Here is a 23,671-nt window from a genome sequence, read left to right on the forward strand (position 1 = left end):
TATGTGGGATTTCCCTGGACCAGGGATGGAACCTGTGTTTCCTGCAATGTGAACATGGGTGTACAGATCTCTCTTCAACACTCTGCTTTCAATTCTCTTGGAGAGATATATATATACACACACACACACACACACACACACACACACACACACACAGATACACACACACACAGAGATACACACACACACACACACACACACACACACACACACACCCCCAGAAGCAGAATTACAGAATCATACACTTTTTTTTTCCCTTAAATTTTTTTTTATTCTACATTGGACCACAGTTGATTTGGGCTTTCCTGGTGGCTCAGTGGTAAAGAACCTGCCTGCAGGGGAAACAGGTTCCATCCCTGGGTCAGGATAATCCCCTGGAGAAGAAAATGGTAACTCACTCCAGTCTTCTTGCCTGGAAAATCCCATGGACAGAGAAGCCTGGTGATCTATAGTCCATGAGGTCACAAAGAGTCTGATACCACTTAGCAACTAAACAACAACAGTTGATTTACAATGCTGTGTTATTTCAGGCATACAGCAGAGTGATTCAGTTATACATATATCTATTCTTTTTCCAATTTTCCTCCCGTTTAGGTTATTACAGAATATTGAGGAGAGTTCCCTATGCTATAAGGATCATATAATTCTATTTTTAATTTTGAGGGGAGTTGCCAAACGTACTGTTTTCCACAGTGGCTACACTATTGTACATTCCCATCAAACATTATACAGAGGCTTCAATTTCTCTGTGTTCTTGCCAACACTTGCTATTTTCTGTCTCCTCCACACCCCCACCTCAGCCATTGTAATTGGTGCTGCGTTTACATAATGATTAGTGATGGTGACAATATTTTCATGTGCTTATTGACCATTTTTACATCATCTCTGAAGAAATATCTATTCAAGTCCATTCCCCACCCACCACGCCTTTTTTTTTTTTTTTTTTTTAAGAATTTTGTTTATTTTTGACTGTTCTGGATCTTCGTTGCTGAGAGTGCTTTTCTCTGGTTGGGGCTACACCTCTGGTTGCCATGCATGGGCTTCTCATTGCGATGGCTTCTCTTGTTGCAGAGCACAGGCTCTAGGGCATGTAAGCTTGAGTAGCTGCGGCCCTTGGGCTCAAAAGTTGTGGCACACAGGCTTAGTTGCTCCATGACATGCGGGATCCTCCCAGATCAGGTATCAAATGTTTGTCTCCTGCATTGGCAGGCAGATTCTTTACCACTGAACCACCAGGGAAGAGCCCCCTTATGCATTTTTTAATCTGGTTATTTGTTAGTAGTAGAATTTTGTTATGTATTCGCGATGTTACTTCCTTATCAAATGTATAATATGCAGATATTCTTTGGGTTGCCTGTTTACTCTGTTCATGTCTTTTGATTCACCTGTTTAAAATCTAATTTTTTCCTCTCGCCTTTGATTCTGGGGGTCATATCTAAGAAATTATTACAAAATTCACTGTAATAAGCTTTTGCTGTATATTTTCTTCTAAGGGTTGTATAGTTTTAACTCTTGGGTTTAGTTCATTAATACACAATTTAGGATTCAATTAAGAAAAACCAAAGAGTCACTGAATAAAACTATTTCTTTTGCTTGCTTGCTGTCTTGTTTGCTGCCCTCTTGGTCATTTATCAAAAATCTTACTGTTAAAAATGGTATTTAATATACCTTCAGCTTCCTTAGTAGATCCTCTTTTTGTTTTTCCTTTCATTTTATAGTAGAGGCTTATGATGCCATGGTGTTTACACTAGATGTGTTTAAAAAGATCCAGAATTTTTAAAAGTATAACCTGCCTATGTTAAGCTGAAGTATATGACAAATGTTGTACAAGCAGAATTAAATTATTTTCTCTCCTTTGAGCTCAATAGGCATTTGTGTCATCAGGGACCTGCAGATTGCGTGTACTGGTTGGGAATGTTGGTGCTGTTAGGAGCAACGTCAGTAATGTTTGGGCAAGTGTGTAAGGGATGAAGTTAGTAGAGTTATAGTTGTGTGGAACGTAAATATTATTTTTATACTTTTTTGTTTTTAAAGGATTTGGGCGTGGCAGAGGGAGAGGGGCAGGAAGATTCTCAACCCAAGGCATGGGGTAAGTCTTAGCTATCCTGTTTTTGAATTTGCTACCTTCTCTTTTGTTATCTCTAAGGCTTTCCTTCCTCTATCCTGTACCTGATTAACCGTCCTGGTGAGTCAGATGTTTTCTATATTTAAAAAGAGAAAATACTAAAAAAATGAAATAGAACAAATGAGATTGTATTGCAGTAAGCCTTAGAGTGATTTTTTAGTCCTGGGTTTATTGACATTTTGGATTGGATAATAGTTTATTGAGGTGGTGGGGTTCCCTTTACATTGTAGGATGTTTAGCAACGTCCCTGGCCTCTCCCTACTAGATCCCAGTAGCACCCCTCCTCAAGTTGTGACAGTCAAAAATTTCTCCAGACATCGCCAAATGTTCCCTGGGAGGGAGGTGCACAACCACCCCAGTTGAAAACCATTGCTTAAGAATTATGTTGGTAAATCCAGCAGTTGTCTTTGAATGGTAAGTAAATGCAATGTTTTTTTTTTTTTTTTTAATGAAGAACAATCATTTTTATCTTGAATTGTAATACTGAAAGATGAATATATTATTTTTAAATAGATGGTATAGTCAGTTATTTATTCATTGTTTCTGGTTATTCTTTCACTTTTTCCTGTTATCTAAAGCATTAGCTGCCACCCCCCATTATTAAAAGTATTTAAGCATCTTATAGACGCCATAGGTAGATGATAGTCAAGAAACGAAAAGTCCTTTGTTTGTCCATAGCTTCCCGGCAGTACTGTTTTGGGTCACTGCCTAGAGATGGTGACTCTTGCCATCTCTTTTCTGCCTGAGCTCCCTGTGGACAAAAGAAGGATAAAAACGCAGGAAGCAAATTGGCTGAAACATTTGGACATATATGCCCAGCCTCGTAGCTTTGAAGGATTTTGTAGATTTTGTCCTCCACTTCAGAAAAAGTGCTGTTGTGATTCTTTTTGTCAGTGACACCCCAATAATGCTAAAATATTTTTTTTATAAGTTGTGAAAATTTTGGCGATGTTATTTAATTTGATTGTAGTTAGGCATCTCATGCAGGAGACCGTGGTTCAATTCCTGGCTTGGAAAGATCCCCTAGAGAAGGGATAGGCTACCCACTCCAGTTTTCTTGGGCTTCCTTGGTGGCTCAGATGGTAAAGAATCTGCAGTGTGGGAGACCTGGGTTCGATCCCTGGGTTGGGAAGATTCCCTGGAGGAGTGCGTGGCAACCCACTCCAGTATGCTTGCCTGGAGAATCCCCATGGACAGAGGAGCCTGGCAGGCTACAGTCCATGAAGTCGCGTAGAGTTGGACATGAGCAACTAAACACAGCACAGGCATCTGAATCATGGGTATTTAGGGTTTTTATTTAAAAAGAAGCACTGAGCAAAATGTTTTCTTTTTATTTGTATCCATCTAAACAAAATGAGTCATTTATTGTAAAAGGTTCAAAGCCAATTTGGATTCTGACTTGGGAAGAAAAGACCTGTTGCCTATTTAGGTCTAGGCTTAGTTGGCATGGGGTGGGTGGGTTTTTCGTTAGAGCCTTTACCCTGCCTAGAACTATTATAGGTCTCCATGCCTGCTTTAGGATGCAGAGGACAACAATTTAGGCGAGTAGAAGCATCATACAAGAGTGTATGGAAGTCCCTAGTCAGCCTCTGCTTTTTAAAGCTCTAGATTCCAGTGGCCAGAAGAATTGGCTTATGGTTAAATAGGAGAAGGAAGATGAAGTCTCTTACAGTGGTCAGGGAAGATGATATACAGTTAATTTTGTGATTATTTCATTTTCCTTTATTTTTTATTTCAAACCCAAGGACGTTTAATCCTGCGGACTATTCAGATTCTCCATCTATAGATGGGTGTGGGACAAAACCAGTAGTTTGGGAAGCTGCTCAGAATGGTGCAGATGAGGGAACTGGTAAGTGTCTGTCCTCACCAGAGATGTATTTTAATTATTTGAGCTCTTAATAACCAAAGATGACATCCAAGTGTGCTGGTGGAGAAAAATGAAAAACAGGCAGCTATTCTTCCTCTGAGGCTACTCTTAGCTGGTCCTTAGCTCCAAAGTTTCTCATTTACAAAGCTTCTTGATGATAAGGTATGTGGTTTTTTTCCTGTTTTGCACTCTGAAGAAGATGCTGTAACAAACCTGTGTAAGGCAGTACAAACCCACACTCAGATCTTGGTGTCAGAGATACAGAGAATAATTTCTTAGTGGCAGACTTCAAACAAAGTATTCACTCTTCATAGTGGTGAACACAAGTATGGCCAGATTAAGAGGTTGATGGTGGTAGGTGAGTTCAGGGTAATAGTTGCTTTTGCAGGTTTTTTTGTATCCTAAAACTTTAGGGTTATTTGTTTACTGAAGTTCATAGATAAATACTTGTTAATTGGCTTATTTATTTAATAGAACTCTTTTGAATATTCCTGATAATATATGTTGATAATATATATTAATTGCTGTGATTATATTTGTAAAAACATACTTTGATACTTCATGAATTATAATCCCATATATAAAATCATAGCTCAGTAATTACCTAAAAAAGACAGTGGCACCATCACAGGAGCACGGAAAACTAGGAATCAAATATACCATGGAGAGGACCAACAAAAGTTATAAAAATGGGAGTGAAAGGTTGTTGTTGAGCTGTGAAAGATGCTGGGATTCTTGGCCTCCGGAGGAGAGGAATTCAATCTGGGGCCAATGACGAGGCTTGATTGCTCAGAGCTTTTGTGTAATAAAGTTTTATTAAAGTATAAAAGAGATACAGAAAGCTTCTGACATAGACATCAGAAGGGGGCAGAAAGAGTGCCCCCCTGCTAAGTCTTTAGCCAGGTGTTTTATGTCTGTTAGAAAGTTACTAATCAGATAATAGAGACACCTCAAGGCTGATGGAGTTTCACCAGCCCCTCTCCTACAACATGCATTTTTGAGATAGGATGGCACGAGGTGTGTCATCCCCCAGCCATAAAACAATTGATATGAATACTGGTTTGTTGATCTGTATCAGCCAAAACTTAGTCTTAGGTGGAACCATTTTGAAGAAAGGCAAATTCCAGAGCAAATACATAGTTTCATTAACATAGCTTAAGAAAAACATTTCCATAAAAAATTGCATTGGTTAGCTCAACGTTTGAGAAAAGTTAAGTTCAGGTGGAACCAGGTGTCGTCATGGCAACACAGAATTTTAAGAGAAAAAAAAGTCTTAGACTTGTTTGTTGCCTCCTGTCGCTTAAGGGAGAGAAAAACGTCTGACACTTGCAGTCTATTTCCTCTTTTTGGAGACCCCCTGGCCTTCCTGCCTGTTACCCTCTCAGTAGTTTGAAAATACTAGTAAAATTGATAAGTTTATCATGAGACTGATCAAGGAAAGCAGAAGAAACATAATTGGTTGTAGGAATGAGAAAAGGAATATTGATACTATAATCTATTATAATTAATATCATAGCTATTAAAATTGTCAAGATATTTTGTTGATAAATTTCTTTCCAACATTTGAAATTATAGATTAATCATATTCTTCAGCACAAATGTAAAAATTTTAAATCACAATATTGGAAAACAATTCAGTAAACTAGAAAAAGGATATATCATGGCCATGTTAAGTTTAAACTTGACATTTTAACATTTAAAAAATCAAACTACTCCTAGATACATACCGGAGAGAATGGAAGATACAGGTTCACATAAAAGCCACATATTCTTCAATGGATGAATGAGAAAGAAAAATTATCCAGATTAGTCAGATAGAAGCAGAAGTAGATCGGTAGTTGCTGATGGCTGGGAATGTTGGGAGAAATGGGGGTGGCTGCGAATGGGTTCTAGAGTTTTTTTGGAGTGATGAAAGTATTCTGGAATAGGTAGTTGTGATTGTTGTACACCTTGTGAATAGACTGAAAACTAATCAGTCCTGTGCCTTAAAAGGGTGGATTCAAAAGTCACAGCAAACTTCACAATAATTAGTGAAGTATAGAATATCCTTTTGTAACAAGATAAAGGACCTTAACTTTTTAAAAAATATTTATTTTTAATTGAAGGATAATTGTTTTATAGTATTGTGTTGGTTTCTGCCAAACATCAACATGAATCAGCCATCGGTATGCATATATTCCCTCCCTTCAACCTCTCTCCCCATCCCAGCCCTTTAGGTTGTTACAGGGTCCCAATTTGAGTTCCCTGAGTCATTGAGCAAATTCAAGGGGCTTACTTTTTTTTTTCTTTTAAATAAAGGCAAAAGATTTAGTCAAAACTGAAGAGAAACAGGAGGATTGCCCTCATTATTTCTGAACCATTGAAATAAAGAATGAAAAAGAAAAGGATTGGAAAGGAAGGGAAAAACCTGTCATCCCTGGCACTGATACAAATAATCTATAGATAAATTAATGAAATTAGTTAGAAAGCTTTAAATGATGTAGCTAGTTCACTTAACAGGTAATATTTCTATAATCAACAGAAAATGGGGGGGGGAAGTAGCTTCAAAAAACGTCAAATGCCTGTGAAGTCTAATGATATGCAAAATAAGACTTCTATCTATGCAAATGCAAAATATAAAATCTTACAGTAAAATGTAAAAATTGAGTGTCTGAAGAAACATTAATGAGCAGAAGAACTACCATTTATAGTAATACAAAAGCATGAAACTCCTTGGTCTAAATCTGACAAAGTATGTGTAAGATTTGTATGTCAAAAATTACGCAATATGAAGGTAAATATCAAAGATGATCCATAAAGGAGGTGAGATAACTCAGAGGTGTTTTTGAGTTGGAAGACTCATAAATGTTATTGATATGTTACTGATACATCATTGATATTGTTATTGATATGGCATTTCTCCCCATATTGATACATAGGTTTGAACATACACGTTTGTTCAAAATCGTAGTAGGATTTTTTTGTGTCAGTTGATTCTAAACTTGATTCTGAAATTTTTATAGTAAAGTATAGGTGTGAACATAGTCCAAACAGTTTTGAAAACTAACAGCATTCAAAGACTCACACTCCATGATTTCAAGAAATTACCCTAAAGTTACAGTAATCAAGACTGTGGAATTGGAAAAAGCATAGAGATAGATCAATTACATAATAGCAAATCTAGAAATAAACCCACAGATACAATTGGTTTTGGACAGATGTTCCAAGACAATTCAGTACAGCATACATTATACTGTATATTAAAAAAATAATCAAAAGTGGATAATAGCTATAGATGTGAAAGCTGAAACCACAACTTCAAAAGAAAATACTGGGGCAAATCTTAGCCACCTTGGATTAAGGAAAAATTTCTTATATAGGATATAATAAGCATGAGTCTAAAAGAAAAACATGGTTATTCAGAAGAAAGCAGAATGGAAGACCAAGGCATAGTTTAGGAGGAAATATTTATTTAAAACCTCTACTTGAAAAGGGACTTGTATTACAGGATGTATAAAGAATTCTCAGAAGTCATTAAGAAGAAAACAAGTAACCCAATGAAAATAGCAATTAAAACAACAGCAGATGAAAAAGTTGTGAAAATGGATGGTGATGATGGCTATACCACATTGTGATTACTCAATAGCAGTGAATTGTACACTTGGGAAAGGTTTGTTGTTCAGTTGCTCAGTTGTGTTCGACTTTTTGTGACCCCATGGATTATAGCACACCAGGCTTCCCTGTCCTTCAGGGTTAGTTAGCATGGTAACCCTAAAAAAGATTAGCATTAGGTAAATAGTAAATACTATTTATCACATGCACACTATTTTACCACAGTAAAAAACTGACATAGAATAGTATACACATTTTGTATCTATGGCAGTTGTTTTGCTATTAAATTTTACTGGAATTATTTGAGGTGTAATCATCGGGAAAACTGAAGCGAGGATAACGTCTTATGAATCTGTAATTATTTCAAAATAATAAAAAATGAGCAAAAGATTGGAACAGATGCTTCATAAAGGAAGACACATGGATTGCAATAAGCAAACAAAAATGTGCTCATCATCATTGGGGATGTCATTGGGGAAATACAAATTTACAGTGAGTGTGCATGCTAAGTAGGCTACCTCCATTCATCCACTAAAATAGCTTTGAAACTGACAGTTCCAAGTGTTAGTGAAGGTGACGGTGTAATTCGAACTTATTCCTGGTGTGAAAGCATACATAGAGATGCTATACAGTCTTAAAATCTCAACCCTGGGTTTTTACTGAAAAGAAATGAAAACACGTCCATACTAAGACCTGCCTGTGATGTTTATAGTGGCTTTACTTAGAACCTCCACTGAGTTTTAAATTGGATGTTTGAAACAATATTGAATTAATCCATTAACTGCTACTTTTCTGTTTTCTTATTCCTCCTCCTCTTCTTCCTTTTCCTTTTGTCTTTATTTCTTCCCTCTCATCCCTCTGGTTTTCATTTAGAGTAGCAGATTCCTTCCTGGAAAACATTTAGATAAGCAAAATATGTTTGATGCAAAATACAATGAAAGATGTTGTCATCTGATGGGATTCTGGCTGTTTCACTAGAAGCCTCACAGACTGGTATTGTCTTGTTGATAACACAATGTTCTGAGTCTAGCCCATAGCTTCATAGAATCAGAAGCCTGACTTGACAGGATGATAATCAAATCCATCCTTAGGGTCAGACTCGAGATTGACCAAAAAAGAAAGACTGAAGGATAGTCAAAATGCAAATTTATAAATATACTAAAAACATACCATTTAAACAGATTGTAATGTTTTCTTTGACAAGTGGGAAGGGAACTTGGTGAACATGGGAATGAGAACAAGCATAATTGATGCAAATTGAATATTTGAGATCTGTCTGGCTGGTAAGATTCATAGTTGGGCCACAGCAGTCTGTCATAGCATGGCTAACAGAAGTTTCTTTTTCTCTGGACACACAGCATATACTTAGCTGTGCGGCTGTCCCCTCATTGTTTAATTTATTTACTAATTTCTCTTCTGATGAATTCCTTCTGTCATCTGATGATAGTTAAAAACTTACATTTTACATTGATCCACAGAACTGGCATCAGATGCTCAAAATGTAGCTCAGAATCTATCAAACAAAAATTCTTTTGGAATCAAAGGTATGGATTTTTTAAAAAATTCCTTAGTTAATATTCTTATACAATTCTTTTCAATAATTTCCATTTTTATCAAGGCTAGCTAATAAAAATTCATCAGGTGAGTGTTTGTAAACTATTTCTACAATTTCTTGATAAAATAATCAGCTTTTGATAATGAAAGTGTTTTTCACACTGGCCTTTAGGGCAGTGCGGAGTTTGGATCATTGTTGCTCCTTTTCCTTTAAGTCTGCCTTATATGTGTTTTTGGTAGAGGACTAACATCAAGTTAAACTGAACACAAAGCATACATTTCAGATTATTGTCTTAAGCTGAAAATAAATGAATGTCATTGAATTTTTCTCATAGTTTGAGGTGAAGCTTTATAGGTCTACAATGCGGAATAAGGTCTTCCTGTAAAAATTTTAATATTCCATAGTAAGATTAGGACCTGATTCTATGGTCTTCTCTATCTAATGTCATGTAGTTTTTACAGTCTGTGTATTTAGGGTGGATCACTGCAACAGTTTCGCCCTGGCTGCTGATATGGGCATTCCTCTCTGTTGCCGGACATAACACCTTACCATGTAGGATGTCTGCCTACAACTTCATTCATTGTCTTCTGCCTGCTTTTGAATATACTCAGCTTCTTATCCTCTTCTGGATGGCTTAGTTTGTGTTTTAATTATTTTCATAATACTTCTAAAGTGGTAGGCCAGTCTCTTTACATATCATATATAAGAATGTGTGTTTTAAATTATTAATTACTGAATTGTACACTTAAAACATCTTGCCACAACTTATATTGTTTTTTTGGGGAAAAAAGACATATTCTGAACTTAAGGTTAATTTTAATATATTTTAGTTCTTTGTAATTTCTCATCACTGTTTCTCTCTTCTGGAATATCCTTTCATTATATATCTGGCTATTCAGCCTTCAGGATTTTTGCTGTGATTCATCTTCCCCATAAACTTTCCGTTAGCGTTCTAGCTTTCCTTAACTTCTGTGTCCTGCAAATTTCCAGTGTATTAATCAGATTCATGTAATTTATCATTCACATCACTCACTAAATTTTTAATGGTCTTTTCAGTGAGATATTCGATATCTAGCATCAATGCTTTATGTGTAGGCTTTTAACCCAGTATTATTTGGTTGATGACTGATGATGAAGGAGATCCTAAGAACAATTCCATCATACATTGTTTCCTATTATAAAATCTTAGTTGCTTTGAAGGTGAAAGTTTTAGGAATGATTTTTGAGGCAAAGTGTTCCTAAATCTGCTTAGATTGAGCCTCAGTTTTTTGTAGAGTTTGCAGTCTTTGGAGTGTTGTCTCCTGTGATGAATGTGACAGCATGAATTTGGGGTAGGTGGGATGGAGGTGGTACCGAGAACACTATGTACTGACCTGCTTCAAAACTAGCCCACTTTATGAACTTTTTTAAAAATATAAATTTATTTTAATTGGAGGCTAATTACTTTACAATATTGTATTGGTTTTGCCATACATTGATATGAATCTGCCATGGGTGAACATGTGTTCCCCATCCTGAACCCCCTTCCCACCTCCCTCCCCATACCATCCCTCTAGGTCATCCCAGTGAACTTTTAAAATATACATGTACTGAGACAAAAGTCTGGCAGGAAATACATTAGAAGGTTGGAGATTTATGTGTTAGTACTTAAGAAAGGCACTAGTTAGTACTTAAGAAACCATGATGATAGTGAAGTGTAGGTGGATGGCTTGCCTTGGATCCCTTTAACTTCATGTAAAGCATGCTCTAGAGATCTAAGTTCTGGTACTGATTTCCACTTAGGACTAATTGTACCTTGTGTTTTTTAGCTTAAGCTATTATATCTTTCTGCTTTTGTTTATAAAATATTTTAATTCAAAGAGATGTTTTGGGGACACAGAAGTTGATACTTGCTTTGTGACATTTCTGGAGAAATTATGGAAACCATTTAAAGATAAGTTAGCCAAAGCAGTAGATCAGATTATCATTTCAAATATTAAAACATTCCTCTATCAAGTTTTACTATTATTACACGGGTGCATGCAATAGAGAGGGACAGAAGAGTAGGGAGTGCTTTCCTGTAATGCACGTGCCCCATGATCCACAGTGTTGGTGAGATGTGTGTGGATTTCTCTCACACCAGGGAATGTGTTCACGTTTGAAACATCTCCCTTTTTATAGACACAAAATAGCATTTTGGGGGTAATATTTTATAAGAAGTCATGTTCCATAAATCCATAGATTCTACTTTTGTTTGCAATAATCAGTCTTAAATTAGGGACATCTGTTGAAAGCCTTCCACAGAGAAGCCCTCTTAGGTTTACAGCATCAGTTTAGTTAATAGGTTACTGACATGATAAGGTAGTTAGATCTGTTCATCTGCCTTTTTTCCAGAGGTGTGCCCTTCCTCTTCCCACACACAAACCTCATTGCAGGTCAGATGCTCAATTATTTCCTCCTATTGAAGGAACTGAAAACATTCACACTCCTGCTTCCTGATGGTGGTTACAGTCAGTTTCTTGGTGTGTTTCCTTTTAAAACTGTTTTATCTGGGTATGTGTTTGTACATATGTTTTAAAACAATGGGAATGGACACAGGATCACTAAGCACTAATATCAGCATATCTGAATTCATATACTTTTCTTCTTCAAAGTACTTAATTGTTTTCTATATAGATGATTATTCTGTAAGAACTGTGTGAACACATTTTCTGTTCCTACTTATCAGGGGTATAGCAACAGACTTTATGTGAACAGGACTAATGCTCAGCTTTGCTGGAGACCTGTTAGGAAATGATACAGTGGAGCTAATATAAAAAACACTTCTCTAAATCTGATAATCTGCCTGAAATGAGGGTCCAAAGCAGAGCTGCCTTATATTGAATTGTGTTCTTTTTTAAATAATGTATCATAAGGCTCTCCTTGTTAAATATATTTATTTTGCTGTGCCATAGTTTCTTAAGGCAGTGGATATTAACCAAAAGCAATTTGAGACATGGCTTGTGTGTGTGTGTTTAGTACTTAGCCAAGCTGCATTTGAAAACATGACTGATTTTCTTGAGATAGGTTAAGAGCCTCATATTTCTTGGATTATAAACTATATTGCTAATGAGATACATGATATATCTTGTGCTGTACACAATGGAGAATCATTTGGAATCAGACCTTATTTGACTTTATGGTGTAAACTGTGATTGTCAACAGGGGCCTGGAAGAATTCTGTGGAAGAGTGGACAGCGGAAGACTGGACTGAAGACGTAAGTGTTTAGCATCAGATGTGACTATCTTTCTTTTGGATTCTGGTGGGAACACATGTACTTTTGAGGAAAGCTCGAGATATCTCAATTTTTTTTTTTAAGCAGATGATTTTCAGAAAGATGTTGGTGTTTCCCGATTTTTGAGAAACTTGGTTTTAAAGCATCTGTTTAAAGATGACCAGGCATTAAATAGGAGTGATGTCATTTTTTCACTATCTTTGTTTTATTTGGCCCAATAACCAGCTGATGCTTTTACCCTGGCCTGTGAATGATTATTTACTCTTTATAACCTTTTTATTGAAGGAGAGAGTCTATGTTTTAGGTCTACAGTTGAAATTAACCTCAATAAATCATTCTGGTTCTAGGGCCAAGCAATTCCCCTTTCAACTAGACTGGATCTTTTTGTATTCATTTATTCCACAGACATTTTCGAGTATACTGTACTAGCTTCTTGGTATTAGTAGTATTGATCTTTAAGTTCTGTGTTCAGCATAAGATACTCTTAACTATTTTTCTGTTTCACTCTTAAGGTCCAGAACAGAAGTATGTACATGTTAGAGTTACAGCTGACACTGGGTGGGAGAGAATAAAAGGTTTACAAGTACTGACCTTCAAAATTGCATAATATGACCCAGAGTTTTGGATTTTATTTTTCTTTTTGAGATTATCCTCCCTCCCCCCATTTGTACTTACATTTTTTTAAAAAAAGAAACAAAACTGCACTTGAGCTTTCTTTTATCACTATTTTATCTGACTTATTAGGGGAGTAAGCTGGATAGGGTTTAAGAAAGGAGAAGGATATACTGCTTTGGAACTTCAGAGACTTAGGGTTTTTTATTTACTTATCCCACATACTAACCATAAGACCTTGGGGTATGATGTCATCAGGTTTTCTGTTACCTGTAATCTGAGGAGAGTGGACGAGATGGGTGGATAATAGAGTCAGTGGAGGGATGGTACCAGTGATAAGAGGAAGTCAGAGTGAGGAACCTGTGGGTACCATACCTTATTTCAAATAGATCTGTCCTAGTTTTACATGCTTTGTGTTACTAGAATTTTTGCTAAGAGTTTGTTGGGAGGAAAAAAAGACTTCCAGAGCTAAAAGCTTTGTCTGGGGCAGCAGGCAGGATAGAAAGCCAACCAGCTATCAGAGGGTGGATGACTTGTATTCATATTCTAGCTGGGTTGACCTATTGACCTTAGATGAGGCATCTTACTTACCTTTCTGAGCCTCCTATTTTTCATCCCTGAAATGATTATCATAATAACCATCCTGCCTAACTGATGGGGTTTTTCTGTGCTTCAGGTGAGGTCGTAAGATGTAAGTCGTCTAATAAGCAGTTCAAATGCACTCACATATAGGTAGTAATACTCTGCTGTGTAGGCTGTATTGTATCACAATAGAATTACTGAAAAGAATTACAGTAGGGAATTTAGACATCTTTTTAAAAATTTTTCCCCCAAACTTTAAACTTTTTATTTTCTATTGGGGTATATAGCCAATTAACAGTATTGTGGTGGTTTCAGGTGAACAGTGAAGAGACTCAGCCATACATATACATATATCCATTCTCTCCCAAACCCCCTTCCCATCCAGGCTAGGATGTATCACTGAGTAGAGTTCCATGTGCTATAAAATAGTGGACATCTTCTTTTCCAGAAAATACCAAAATTACTTAAAAGTTTCTGACATTTACAAAGTAATAGTGATTGAATGGTGAGTAATCTAAAACGCAGACCCCGAGTTCCTTCTAGAGCTTAGGAGGAGAAAACAGTGCAAATTTTCTGTTCTCTAGCGGATTAGATAGGATTTCAGTGATAAATGTATAATAGTTCTTATTTACCTTGAACTTAATATTGTATATTTTAAGGCTTTAGATCATCTGTTACTACTTTTAATGAATTACTCCTTAATTGCTTCTCTCTGTCTTAATTTAGTTCATAAGATTCTTTGAGGCAAAAATAGATTCCTTGGAATTCTTAAGATACTATCTTGAAAGAGAGTGCAGTGCATAGTATAAGCCTTTCTTGTTGAAACAGTATAATGAATTCAGCACTTTTTGTTTTTATGGAAAGTGAACACCTAACTGTTTACTCTGCCCCTACCTTAATATTAATGTCTGAGGAAGTCTGATTTTAAGTCTGAGACACTTAGCATTGTTAAGAATAGCATTTTCATTAGTTTTCAACATTGTCATTACATCAACAGTATTAACCTTTACAAGACTGTGCCCCATTTTGAAAATATAAGTCTGCCTTTCAGCAGTGTCAGTTGAGGTTTCAAGAAATTGTATTCTGTGTGCCTTAAAACAACATGCATGAATCTCAAAATGATTATGTTCAGTGGAAAAAAAAATCACAAAAAAGATTGTATGTTTAAAAATTCCACTTAAAATTCCTGAAAATACAGCTTAAGCTATAATGACAGAAAACACACCCTGGTTGCCTGGGGACAAAAGTGAGTACTCAAAGAATTGATTACACAGGGACAGGAGCAAACTTTTGGGGTAATAGATATTGATTTTGTGATGGAGTATATATATGACACACCTTATTCAGTTATTCGGTTTGAATATTCAGTTTATTATTTGTGTTATACCTCAATAATATTTTGATAAAAGCAGTAAGGAAATCTATGACTAGTAAATCTATTACTAATAAAATACTAAAGCCACCTGTCTTTGGGAAAAGAGAATGTCAGTAATTTACCTTTTCAAACTTTTCCTACTCCTTTTTGGTGTTTATAGTAACATTAGTGGTGGTTTTTATAGGGGTTCTCATTTAGTATAATGTGAAGTAGAATAGTGAGACTGGGACTTACACTATGATCTGACTTTACTTCACTTTCTTGTCCCTGACGTGGAATCCTTATTGTGGAATTATCCATCTAAAATTATCTTCACCTTAAGAAAATTACATGCCATGATCACTTGTTTCTTTCTTTTCCTTTAGACTGCCTTTTGGGTGAACTAGAAGAAGAGTACTGATGACTAGAAATTATCAGGAATTTGTTACATTTTTTGGTTTTATATAAAATAAGATTAAAATATTTTTAATCCTTTTGTTACAGCTTTCTGAAACAAAGGTCTTCACTTCCTCATCTGTTCCAGCAGAGAATCATGTCACACCTGGGCAAAGGTAAACGGTTTTCCCCACCTTTTTTAATTCAGAGCAGAATTAAAATTTCTTGCTGTAGGAGAGTGGTTTTCTTCCTCATATCTCTTTATTTTTTACCCTTTTCTTGAATCTCTTTCTGTTTTTCTCTTTTCTGTCTAAGACTTGTTTTATCCCTTATCTGGTAAGCTGACAGAGCCTCCATAATCTCCTAATTTGTTGTGTCTGCTGTTGAATTAAAATAGCAGTTACGGGTTTCCCAGGTGGCTCAGACGATAAAGAATTGCCTGCCACCGCAGGAGACGTGAGTTCGACCCCTGGGTTGGGAAGATCCCCTGAATTAGGAAGTGGCAACCCACTCCAGTATTCTTGCCTGGAGAATTCCATGGACAGAGGAGCCTGGCGGGCTACAATCCAGGAGGGTTGCAGAGAGTCAACGTGACTGAGAACGTGGTCACACGCATGGCAGCGATAATGTTAAATCTAACAATTTGTTTTTTTTACTTTCGTAACTATTTTTTTGACAGATAAATGTAACAGAAATCTCTTTTGGTTTCTTCATATAATGCTGTTTATTTAGATCTTAGGATAGTACAAAGTTCTCATTTTATATGGGTTCTAATAGTTTTAATCTACTAATTTCATAGATTACAGACAAGGAGGAGCTTTTGGGATGATAGAAACATTGTTAGAGTGTGTGCAGAATTGAATTATTGAAAAGTATTTATTTACATTCTCAGTTTAACAATAACTCTAAAAACCTTTGATTATGGTTTCAAAAAGTAGTGATCTAGAAGGATGAGAGCCTTGATATATATAATACCTAAGCATTGAAGGCAGTTTTGAACCTAACATGCTCAATCTCTTGCTAAATGAGGTGGTGATAAGACTTCATTACAGGGAAATAAAAATCAAAGGTTATGTCTTATATTATTTTGTGACTTGCTCAGAATTTTTCCTTAAATGAATGTATCTTCTTCATTGTATTTAGTATTTGATGAATTGCATAGCATCATTTTCATTTAAAAAATAAGTGGACCTTTTAAGGATTATTTTTCAGACAGTAGTGCTGCAGTGTTCTTCATATATATATTTCATCAATCGTTTGGAATAGAACTTCTGGTTTTTGTAGTTATGGAACTTTTGAGATGGGTCATATGTAATATAATTACCATGAATTTGTATCCCTGGAATTAGGTTATCATAAGCTAGAACATTCCTTGGGGTCCATAATACTAGATCCCATAACTGTTTCTCAGTTACGGGGACATGAGAGTGGGTAGTGCGTAAGGAGAGGAACTCAAGCCTAGGAACTTGGCTGTATATCATGAGTGAGGTTTGAATTATTTGACCTTCCAGAATCTGCCTCATTGGCATGGTGAGTTTCCGTTAGGAGAACTGCTTGGGAACTGCCCTTTAAAAGGATTTAATGGAGCAGATTACCACGTTAGGTCATTCTGTGGAGAAATCAGTAGCTCATTCTCATGTCAAGAAATATATTATCTGAAAGATCATTTCTTCCTCATGCTTTCAGGTTTTAAGGCCATGATTCTGAACTTGGAATCTCAGTCTTCCTAGGGACATTATAAGAAGTCTGATTAACAGAGTATTTGTTAATATGTTGTGCATTTTTTCCCCTAAATATTTGAGAGAAATTATGAGATTTATATAAACCTAAATATATCATGTGATAGAACACAAAACTTATAGGAATATTTATGGTAAATGTCAAAACTGCTTGAATGGTCTAGCACGGCTTTGGTCCTCATTTCTCAAAAATATGGGTTTACTTTGCTTTGGGAAAGTTTAAGAGAGACTGGTTTTAAGTAATGAAGAGGGCCAAATATTCTAAAGGAAACAAGCCAAGAAAACTGTTGAGGTGTACTCAGTTGCTCCAGGTTTTCGAATCAGTTGTCATTGTGCCATTTCCGTGGAAACATCTCAATGCACCTTTCTTTTCTCTTCTCTGCAAAGCCCTATTTGGGTCTCGGTGGCTTGGTGTGCTTTCTTGGTAGGGTAGGCATGTTGGGGGATGATTGATAATCTCCCTTTGCTGCTCTTAAACTCCAGTTTCCAAAGATTTTCCTCCCTGGGATTATTTTTAGCATGAACTTATTTATAGTGGTTCATTTCTCAAGTTTATTTTTTGGTAAGATTTGCCTCTGACTCATTCTTTCATTTGCTTTTTGTCTGCTTAGTGTTGATCTGGTAGCCTTGCTCCAGAAGCCTGTTCCTCCCAGTCAAGCCCCAGAAGTCAACTCCTTTGAAACTTCTCAACAGCAGAGCTTTGGCCAAGCCCTTGTCTTCACGAACTCTCAGCACAACAATCAGATGGCACCAGGGACTGGCAGCTCTGATGCTGTCAACTCCTATCCACCTCAGAGTTTGGTAATTCACTTTTCTCTCAGTATGGGATTTTAAGGAATGGTCCCATGAATAAATGTATTATTGAATGGCACTTGCCTTATCATTATTTTTTTGCATATAAAAATCTCTACACTAGATCTCAGTCCAGAAAACAATGATGTCATAATTTCCAAGCACATATCTGACAGTTCTGTGCAGAATTCAACCACTGAGTTTTCTGGATGAAGATAAAAAGTACTTCTTTATGATTAGAATTATGAATTAGTTCAGTCATAATCAACTTAGGGATCCTTCTAGTAAGAAGGATGATTTTCTTCCTTGGGTTTGTTTCAGAGTCTGTCTTTATACTTAAGATGTTAATTTTTCATTTGTTTTCCAGTTTACTTAAATGCTAATGTTTGTCAGCATTAGTTTGCTAATCTGCAAACAGTTATTTCTAGATCTGCCTAGGTTCTTAAATTTTTAGCATTTTGGTTTTGTTATTCCAAACAGTTGTATAGTAGAGGCCCTTAAAAATTGAATATGTTTTTATTGGAACAGCATCATCTGCTGCTGCGTATATGACTTTGGCTTTTGTAACAGTTCAGCTCCCGGGTCTTCACTAGTGATCCAGTGGTTAAGGCTCTGTGCTTCCACTGCAGAGGTGAGGGTTCAGGGAACTAAGATACCTCATACTTTGCAGCATAGACAAAAAAGAGAACTAACTTCTGTGAGAGAAAAGCTCAGGAATTGTTAGTGAAGCAAATGAAGATAGGTGATGGGAGTAAAAGAATGTAGCTGTAGAATGGTAAACTCAGGTCTCTGTCCAAGTGTGGGCTGTTCTGAGTTGCAAAACTAGAGGTTGAAAGGACTATAGACACAAATCCACAGCTTTCACTAGTGATGATACTTTGGTTCATTCTTTGTTGTGTTTAATCTGAAATCTACAGTTGAAAATGGAATTTCTTATGAATATGATCTATGATAATCACACCCCCCCCACCTTGATTCAGAATTCTTTGCTGTTCCCTAAAAATCGGAGGCTTGAATATGAGAACTTCCATTGTCATCTTCTCCTCTGCATAGTCATGTCATGGCAAGTATAACTAGCTTGGGAACTTGGCATTTTTAGCGTCATTGTTGATAGCGTTTGAGAGGGTGTCACTGCTTGAAGACAGACGGACCCAAGGCAGACTCTGTTTGGAGAGGGCCCATTAATACCCCTGAGTTTGATTGAACCATCCAGTTCCTTTCCTCCATCTGCCAGTGGTACATTGATGTGATGTCCTTGCTTACTTGCTGGAATCATAGTCAGGCTACTTGAGAATGTAGATAGGACATTAGGGTTTTTATTTTAACAACATCCTTCAGGCATGTTGCTTTTTGTTGTGAACAACATCTTGAGAAACCAGAGTACAGATTGTTTGTTTTGCATCTGAGAGCAGTGATTCTGAGCCCTACTATGCTTTTACTATCATTGGGAAACTTCAGTTATAATAACTAAATATGCCAGATAGTAATTAGATTAAGCCAGATTCTACACAAGACTGGTCAGGATCTTTGGCATTGGAAGTTGAGCATTTGTATGTATGTATGTGAATGCATGTGCACAAGTGTACCCGTAGGCACGTTTGTAAACTGTCCCCATTGATTGAAATGTGTAGGTGGAATTGAAGCCTTGTGGTAATAGGTATTACCTAAAGCAAGGTTTTAAGTCATTGATGCAGTGAGGTCATTGTGTTGTGAAACACACAGAAAGTGCGTTACAATTAACTTAGCTGATGCAGGATAGAGATTAGGTAAGAAAAGAAGATGCCTTTTTTTGAGCAAGTAGGCTTGAGCTGGGTTTTGATGCATTTATAAGCGACTTAAGAGTGGTGTAGTGGGTGGCATGAGCACAGAGTCAGGAGCAGTGGTAAGTAATGTTATCACAGCTGTTTTAATAGAAGCAGATTCTGTGTTGGAAGTGCAGTAATTGCCCACAGCCTGAAGTTTTTTGCTCACATTGGAGAATTTGAATATCTTTAAAAACAACTGGGACAGATAGCCCATGGCTTTGGAAATTGATACCAGAAATAATTGATTCAGCTTTCTAGATCAGGCCTCTTGATGGAATGTAGATCATTTCTATTTTTAACCTTTATGGTGGTTGTGGAGTTACGTTTTGACTTAATCTTTTCAGTAATTGAATGATATTGATAAGTAAAAATGCACTTGATCCGCCACTCTTAGGTGGCTGGTCATTTGCTCTTGAAGTGTATTTGGTGTACTTAGTCATCAAAACACCTTGAAATAAACACAGCTGTGTCCAGGGCATCTGCTCAGTACACACATATATCCTTGTAATTCAGTGTCTGATTCTGGAATACAACTGTTAAGTACTGTGATGTGCCTTTAACCTTGCAGGATGATCTGATGGCTGATCTCTCTGTGACTAACCCTAGTAAAAACTTGGCAAAGTTAAAGGTGATTACCATTCCACACATTAAGAAAATACTGTATTTTGTTTTCAACCTTGTCTTTGTCATTTGATTAATGCTATTTCTCTCTACTTTAAAAAAAGTATTTTTTTTCTAAGCTTAAATGATACCACTTTTTGAATAAAAATAAATTTATTAAAATCTAGGGAAACTATTCCTCTTCCCTCGAAGCTCTTGTATCAGAAGCAGGAAGGATTGTTAGATTTATTTAGTCAGATCTTGTTACTTGGTAATATTTTTGTGTAGTGTTTATTCAGATGAGTCATACTAATTCAGAATGTTCTAGGCTATAATTTTAAAAATCCTTGTGAAAATACAATGGCATGTAGAAATTCTGTATTGCTGAGGATTTTTGTTTTTCTTTCCCTTTAAAGTCATCCGTCCTTGGTTCAGGATTTGGAGAGCTTGCCCCTTCAAAAATGGCGAACATCACCAGCTCCCAGATTTTGGACCAGTTGAAAGCTCCGAGTTTGGGCCAGTTTACCACCACCTCAAGTTCACAGCAAAGTAGTACGAGTTCTCCTACAACCACTTCTTCTTGGGACCTCAAGCCTCCAGCCTCCCAGTCCTCAGTCCTTAGTCATTTTGGTAAGTGTGCATTTTCTATGGTGGTTTGCCCCTAGTGAGGACATGCCAAACACTGGCAGAGAAGGTTGACTTTTGGACACTAATGTGGGTTTGACCAGGCATATTTCTTTCATTTTTTTTAATTAATTTTTTTGTTGAAGGATAATTGCTTTACAGAATTTTGTTGTTTTCTGTCAAACCTCAACATGAATCAGCCATAGGTATACAAATATCTCCTCCCTCTTGAACCTCCCTCCAATCTCCTACCCCATCCCACCCCTCTAGATTGATACAGAGCCCCTGTTTGAGTTCCCTGAGACATATAGCAAATTCCCATTGGCTATCTATTGTACATATGGTAATGTAAGTTTCCACGTTACTCTTTCCATGCATCTCACCCTCTCCCTATGTCCATAAGTCTATTCTCTATGTCTGTTTCTCCATTGCTGCCGTGAAAATAAATTCTTCAGTACCATTTTTCCAGATTCTGTATATATGTGTTAGAATATGATATTGTATCTTTCACTTTCTGACTCAACTTCACTCTGTATAATAGATTCTAGGTTCATCCATCTCAACAGAACTGACTCATGTGTTCCTTTTTATGGCTGAGTAATATTCCATTGTGTATATGTACCACAACTACTTTATCCATTCATCTGTTGATGGACATCTAGGTTGCTTCCATTTCCTAGCTATTGTAAATAGTGCTGCAGTGAACAGTGGGATACATGTGTCTTTTTCAGTTTTGGTTTCCTTAGGGTATATGCCTAGGAGTGGGATTGCTGGGTCATATGGTATTTTTATTCCTAGTTTTTTAAGGAATCTCTGTAAGTCTTCCATAGTGGCTGTATCCATTTATGTTCCCCCCAACAGTGCAAGAGCGTTCCCTTTTCTCCATATCCTCTTCAGCATTTATTGTTTGTAGACATTTTGATGATGGCCATTCTGAACGGTGTGAGGTGATATCTCATTGTGGTTTTGATTTGCATTTCTCTCATAATGAGCGATGTTTCATGTGTCTGTTAACCATCTGTATGTCTTCTTTGGAGAAATGTCTGTTTAAGTCTTTTTTCCCCCTTTTTGATTGGGTTGTTTGTTTCTCTGGCATTGAGTTATATGAACTGCTTGTATATTTTAGAAATTAATCCTTTGTCTGTTGTTTCATTTGCTATTATTTTCTCCCATTCTGAGGGTTGTCTTTTCACCTTGCTTATAGTTTCCTTTGCTGTGCAAAAGCTTTTAAGTTTGATCAGGTCCCACTTGTTTACTTTTGTTTTTATTTCCGTTACTCTAGAAGATGGGTCATAGAGGATCTTGCTTTGGTTTATATCAAGTGGTCTGCGTTTGTTTTCCTCTAAGAGTTTTATAGTGCTGATCTTACATTTAGGTGTTTAATCCATTTTGAGTTTATCTTTGTGTATGGTGTAGGAGATATTCTAATTTCATTCTTTTACATGTAGCTGTCCAGTTTTCCCAGCGCCATTTATTGAAGAGGCTGTCTTTGCCCCATTGTATATTCTTGCATCCTTTGTCAAAAATAAGGTACCCATATTTGCATGGGTTTATTTCTGGGCTTTCTATCTTGTTTCCTTGGTCTGTATTTCTGTTTTTGTGCCAGTACCATACTGTCTTGATGACTGTAGCTTTGTAGTATAACCTGAAGTCAGGAAGGTTGATTCCTCCAGCTCCATTCTTTGTTAAGACTGCTTTGGCTATTTGGGGGCTTTTGTGTTTCCATATGAATTGTGAAATATTTTGTTCTAGTTCTGTGAAAAATGCCATTGGTAATTAGATAGGGGTTGCATTGAATCTGTAGATTACATTTGATAGTATAGTCATACTATCAATTTTCATAATATTGACCTTTCTACCCAGGAACATGGAATATCTATCTATCTGTTTATGTCATCTTTGATTTCTTTCATTAGTGTCTTACGATTTTCTGTGTACAGTTCTTTTGTCTCCTTAGGTAAGTTTATTTCTAGATATTTATTTTTGTTGCAATGGTGAATGGGATTGACTCTTTAATTTCTCTTTCTGATTTTTCACTGTTAATATATAGAAATGCAAGTGATTTCTGTGTATTGATTTTGTGTCCTGCAACTTTGCTAAATTCACTAATTAGTAATTTTCTGATCTTTAGGGTTTTCTATGTACAGTATCCTGTCATCTGCAAACAGTGAGTGTTCTGCCTATGTTTTCCTCAAAGAGTTTTATAGTTTCTGGCCTTACATTTAGGTCTTTAATCCATTTTACTTCTTTTCTGATCTGGATTCCTTTTATTTCTTTTTCTTCTCTGATTGCTGTAGCTAGGACTTCCAGAACTGTTTAATAATAGTGGTGAAAGTGAACAACCTTGTCTTGTTCCTTGTTCTTGATCTTAGGGGGAATGCTTTCAGCTTTTCTTCATTGAGAATAATGTTTGCTGTAGGTTTATCATATATGGCCTTTACTTGTTGAAGTAGGTTCCTTCTATGTCCATTTTTTTTGAGAGTTTTAATCATAAATGGGGTGCTGGATTTTGTCAAAGGCGTTTTCTGCACTGTAGAGGTTAGCATATAGTTTTTATCTTTCAGTTTGTTGATACAGTGTATCACATTGTTTGATGTGCATATATTGAAGAATCCTTGCATTCCTGGAATAAACCCAACTTGATCATGGTGTATGAGCTTTTTGATGTGATATGATGAAAAGAAACTATCCTCAGTTCTTTTCATTCTTTTTACTTTATTCTGCGCTTCAGAAGTTATTTCCACCATTTTATTTTCCACCTCACTGATTCATTCT

General features: G+C 36.4%; 1 protein-coding gene and 1 non-coding gene across 2 annotated transcripts in view; both read left to right on the forward strand.

Moving 5' to 3' along the window:
• UBAP2 (ubiquitin associated protein 2) overlaps window positions 1–23,671 on the forward strand; it is a 118,948-nt gene that overhangs the window by 70,068 nt on the left and 25,209 nt on the right. Inside the window, 6 exon segments of the mRNA XM_070375460.1 lie at window positions 2,035–2,089; window positions 3,871–3,974; window positions 12,322–12,374; window positions 15,445–15,512; window positions 17,687–17,876; window positions 20,689–20,902. Coding sequence (XP_070231561.1) covers window positions 2,035–2,089; window positions 3,871–3,974; window positions 12,322–12,374; window positions 15,445–15,512; window positions 17,687–17,876; window positions 20,689–20,902 — 684 coding nt within the window.
• On the forward strand, window positions 17,998–18,078 carry LOC138989040 (small nucleolar RNA SNORD121A). The gene has a single exon (XR_011465283.1). It is a non-coding gene; the product is annotated as a small nucleolar RNA SNORD121A (small nucleolar RNA).

The sequence above is a fragment of the Bos mutus genome, chromosome 8 (assembly GCF_027580195.1).
Source record: "Bos mutus isolate GX-2022 chromosome 8, NWIPB_WYAK_1.1, whole genome shotgun sequence".
NCBI lineage: Eukaryota > Metazoa > Chordata > Mammalia > Artiodactyla > Bovidae > Bos > Bos mutus.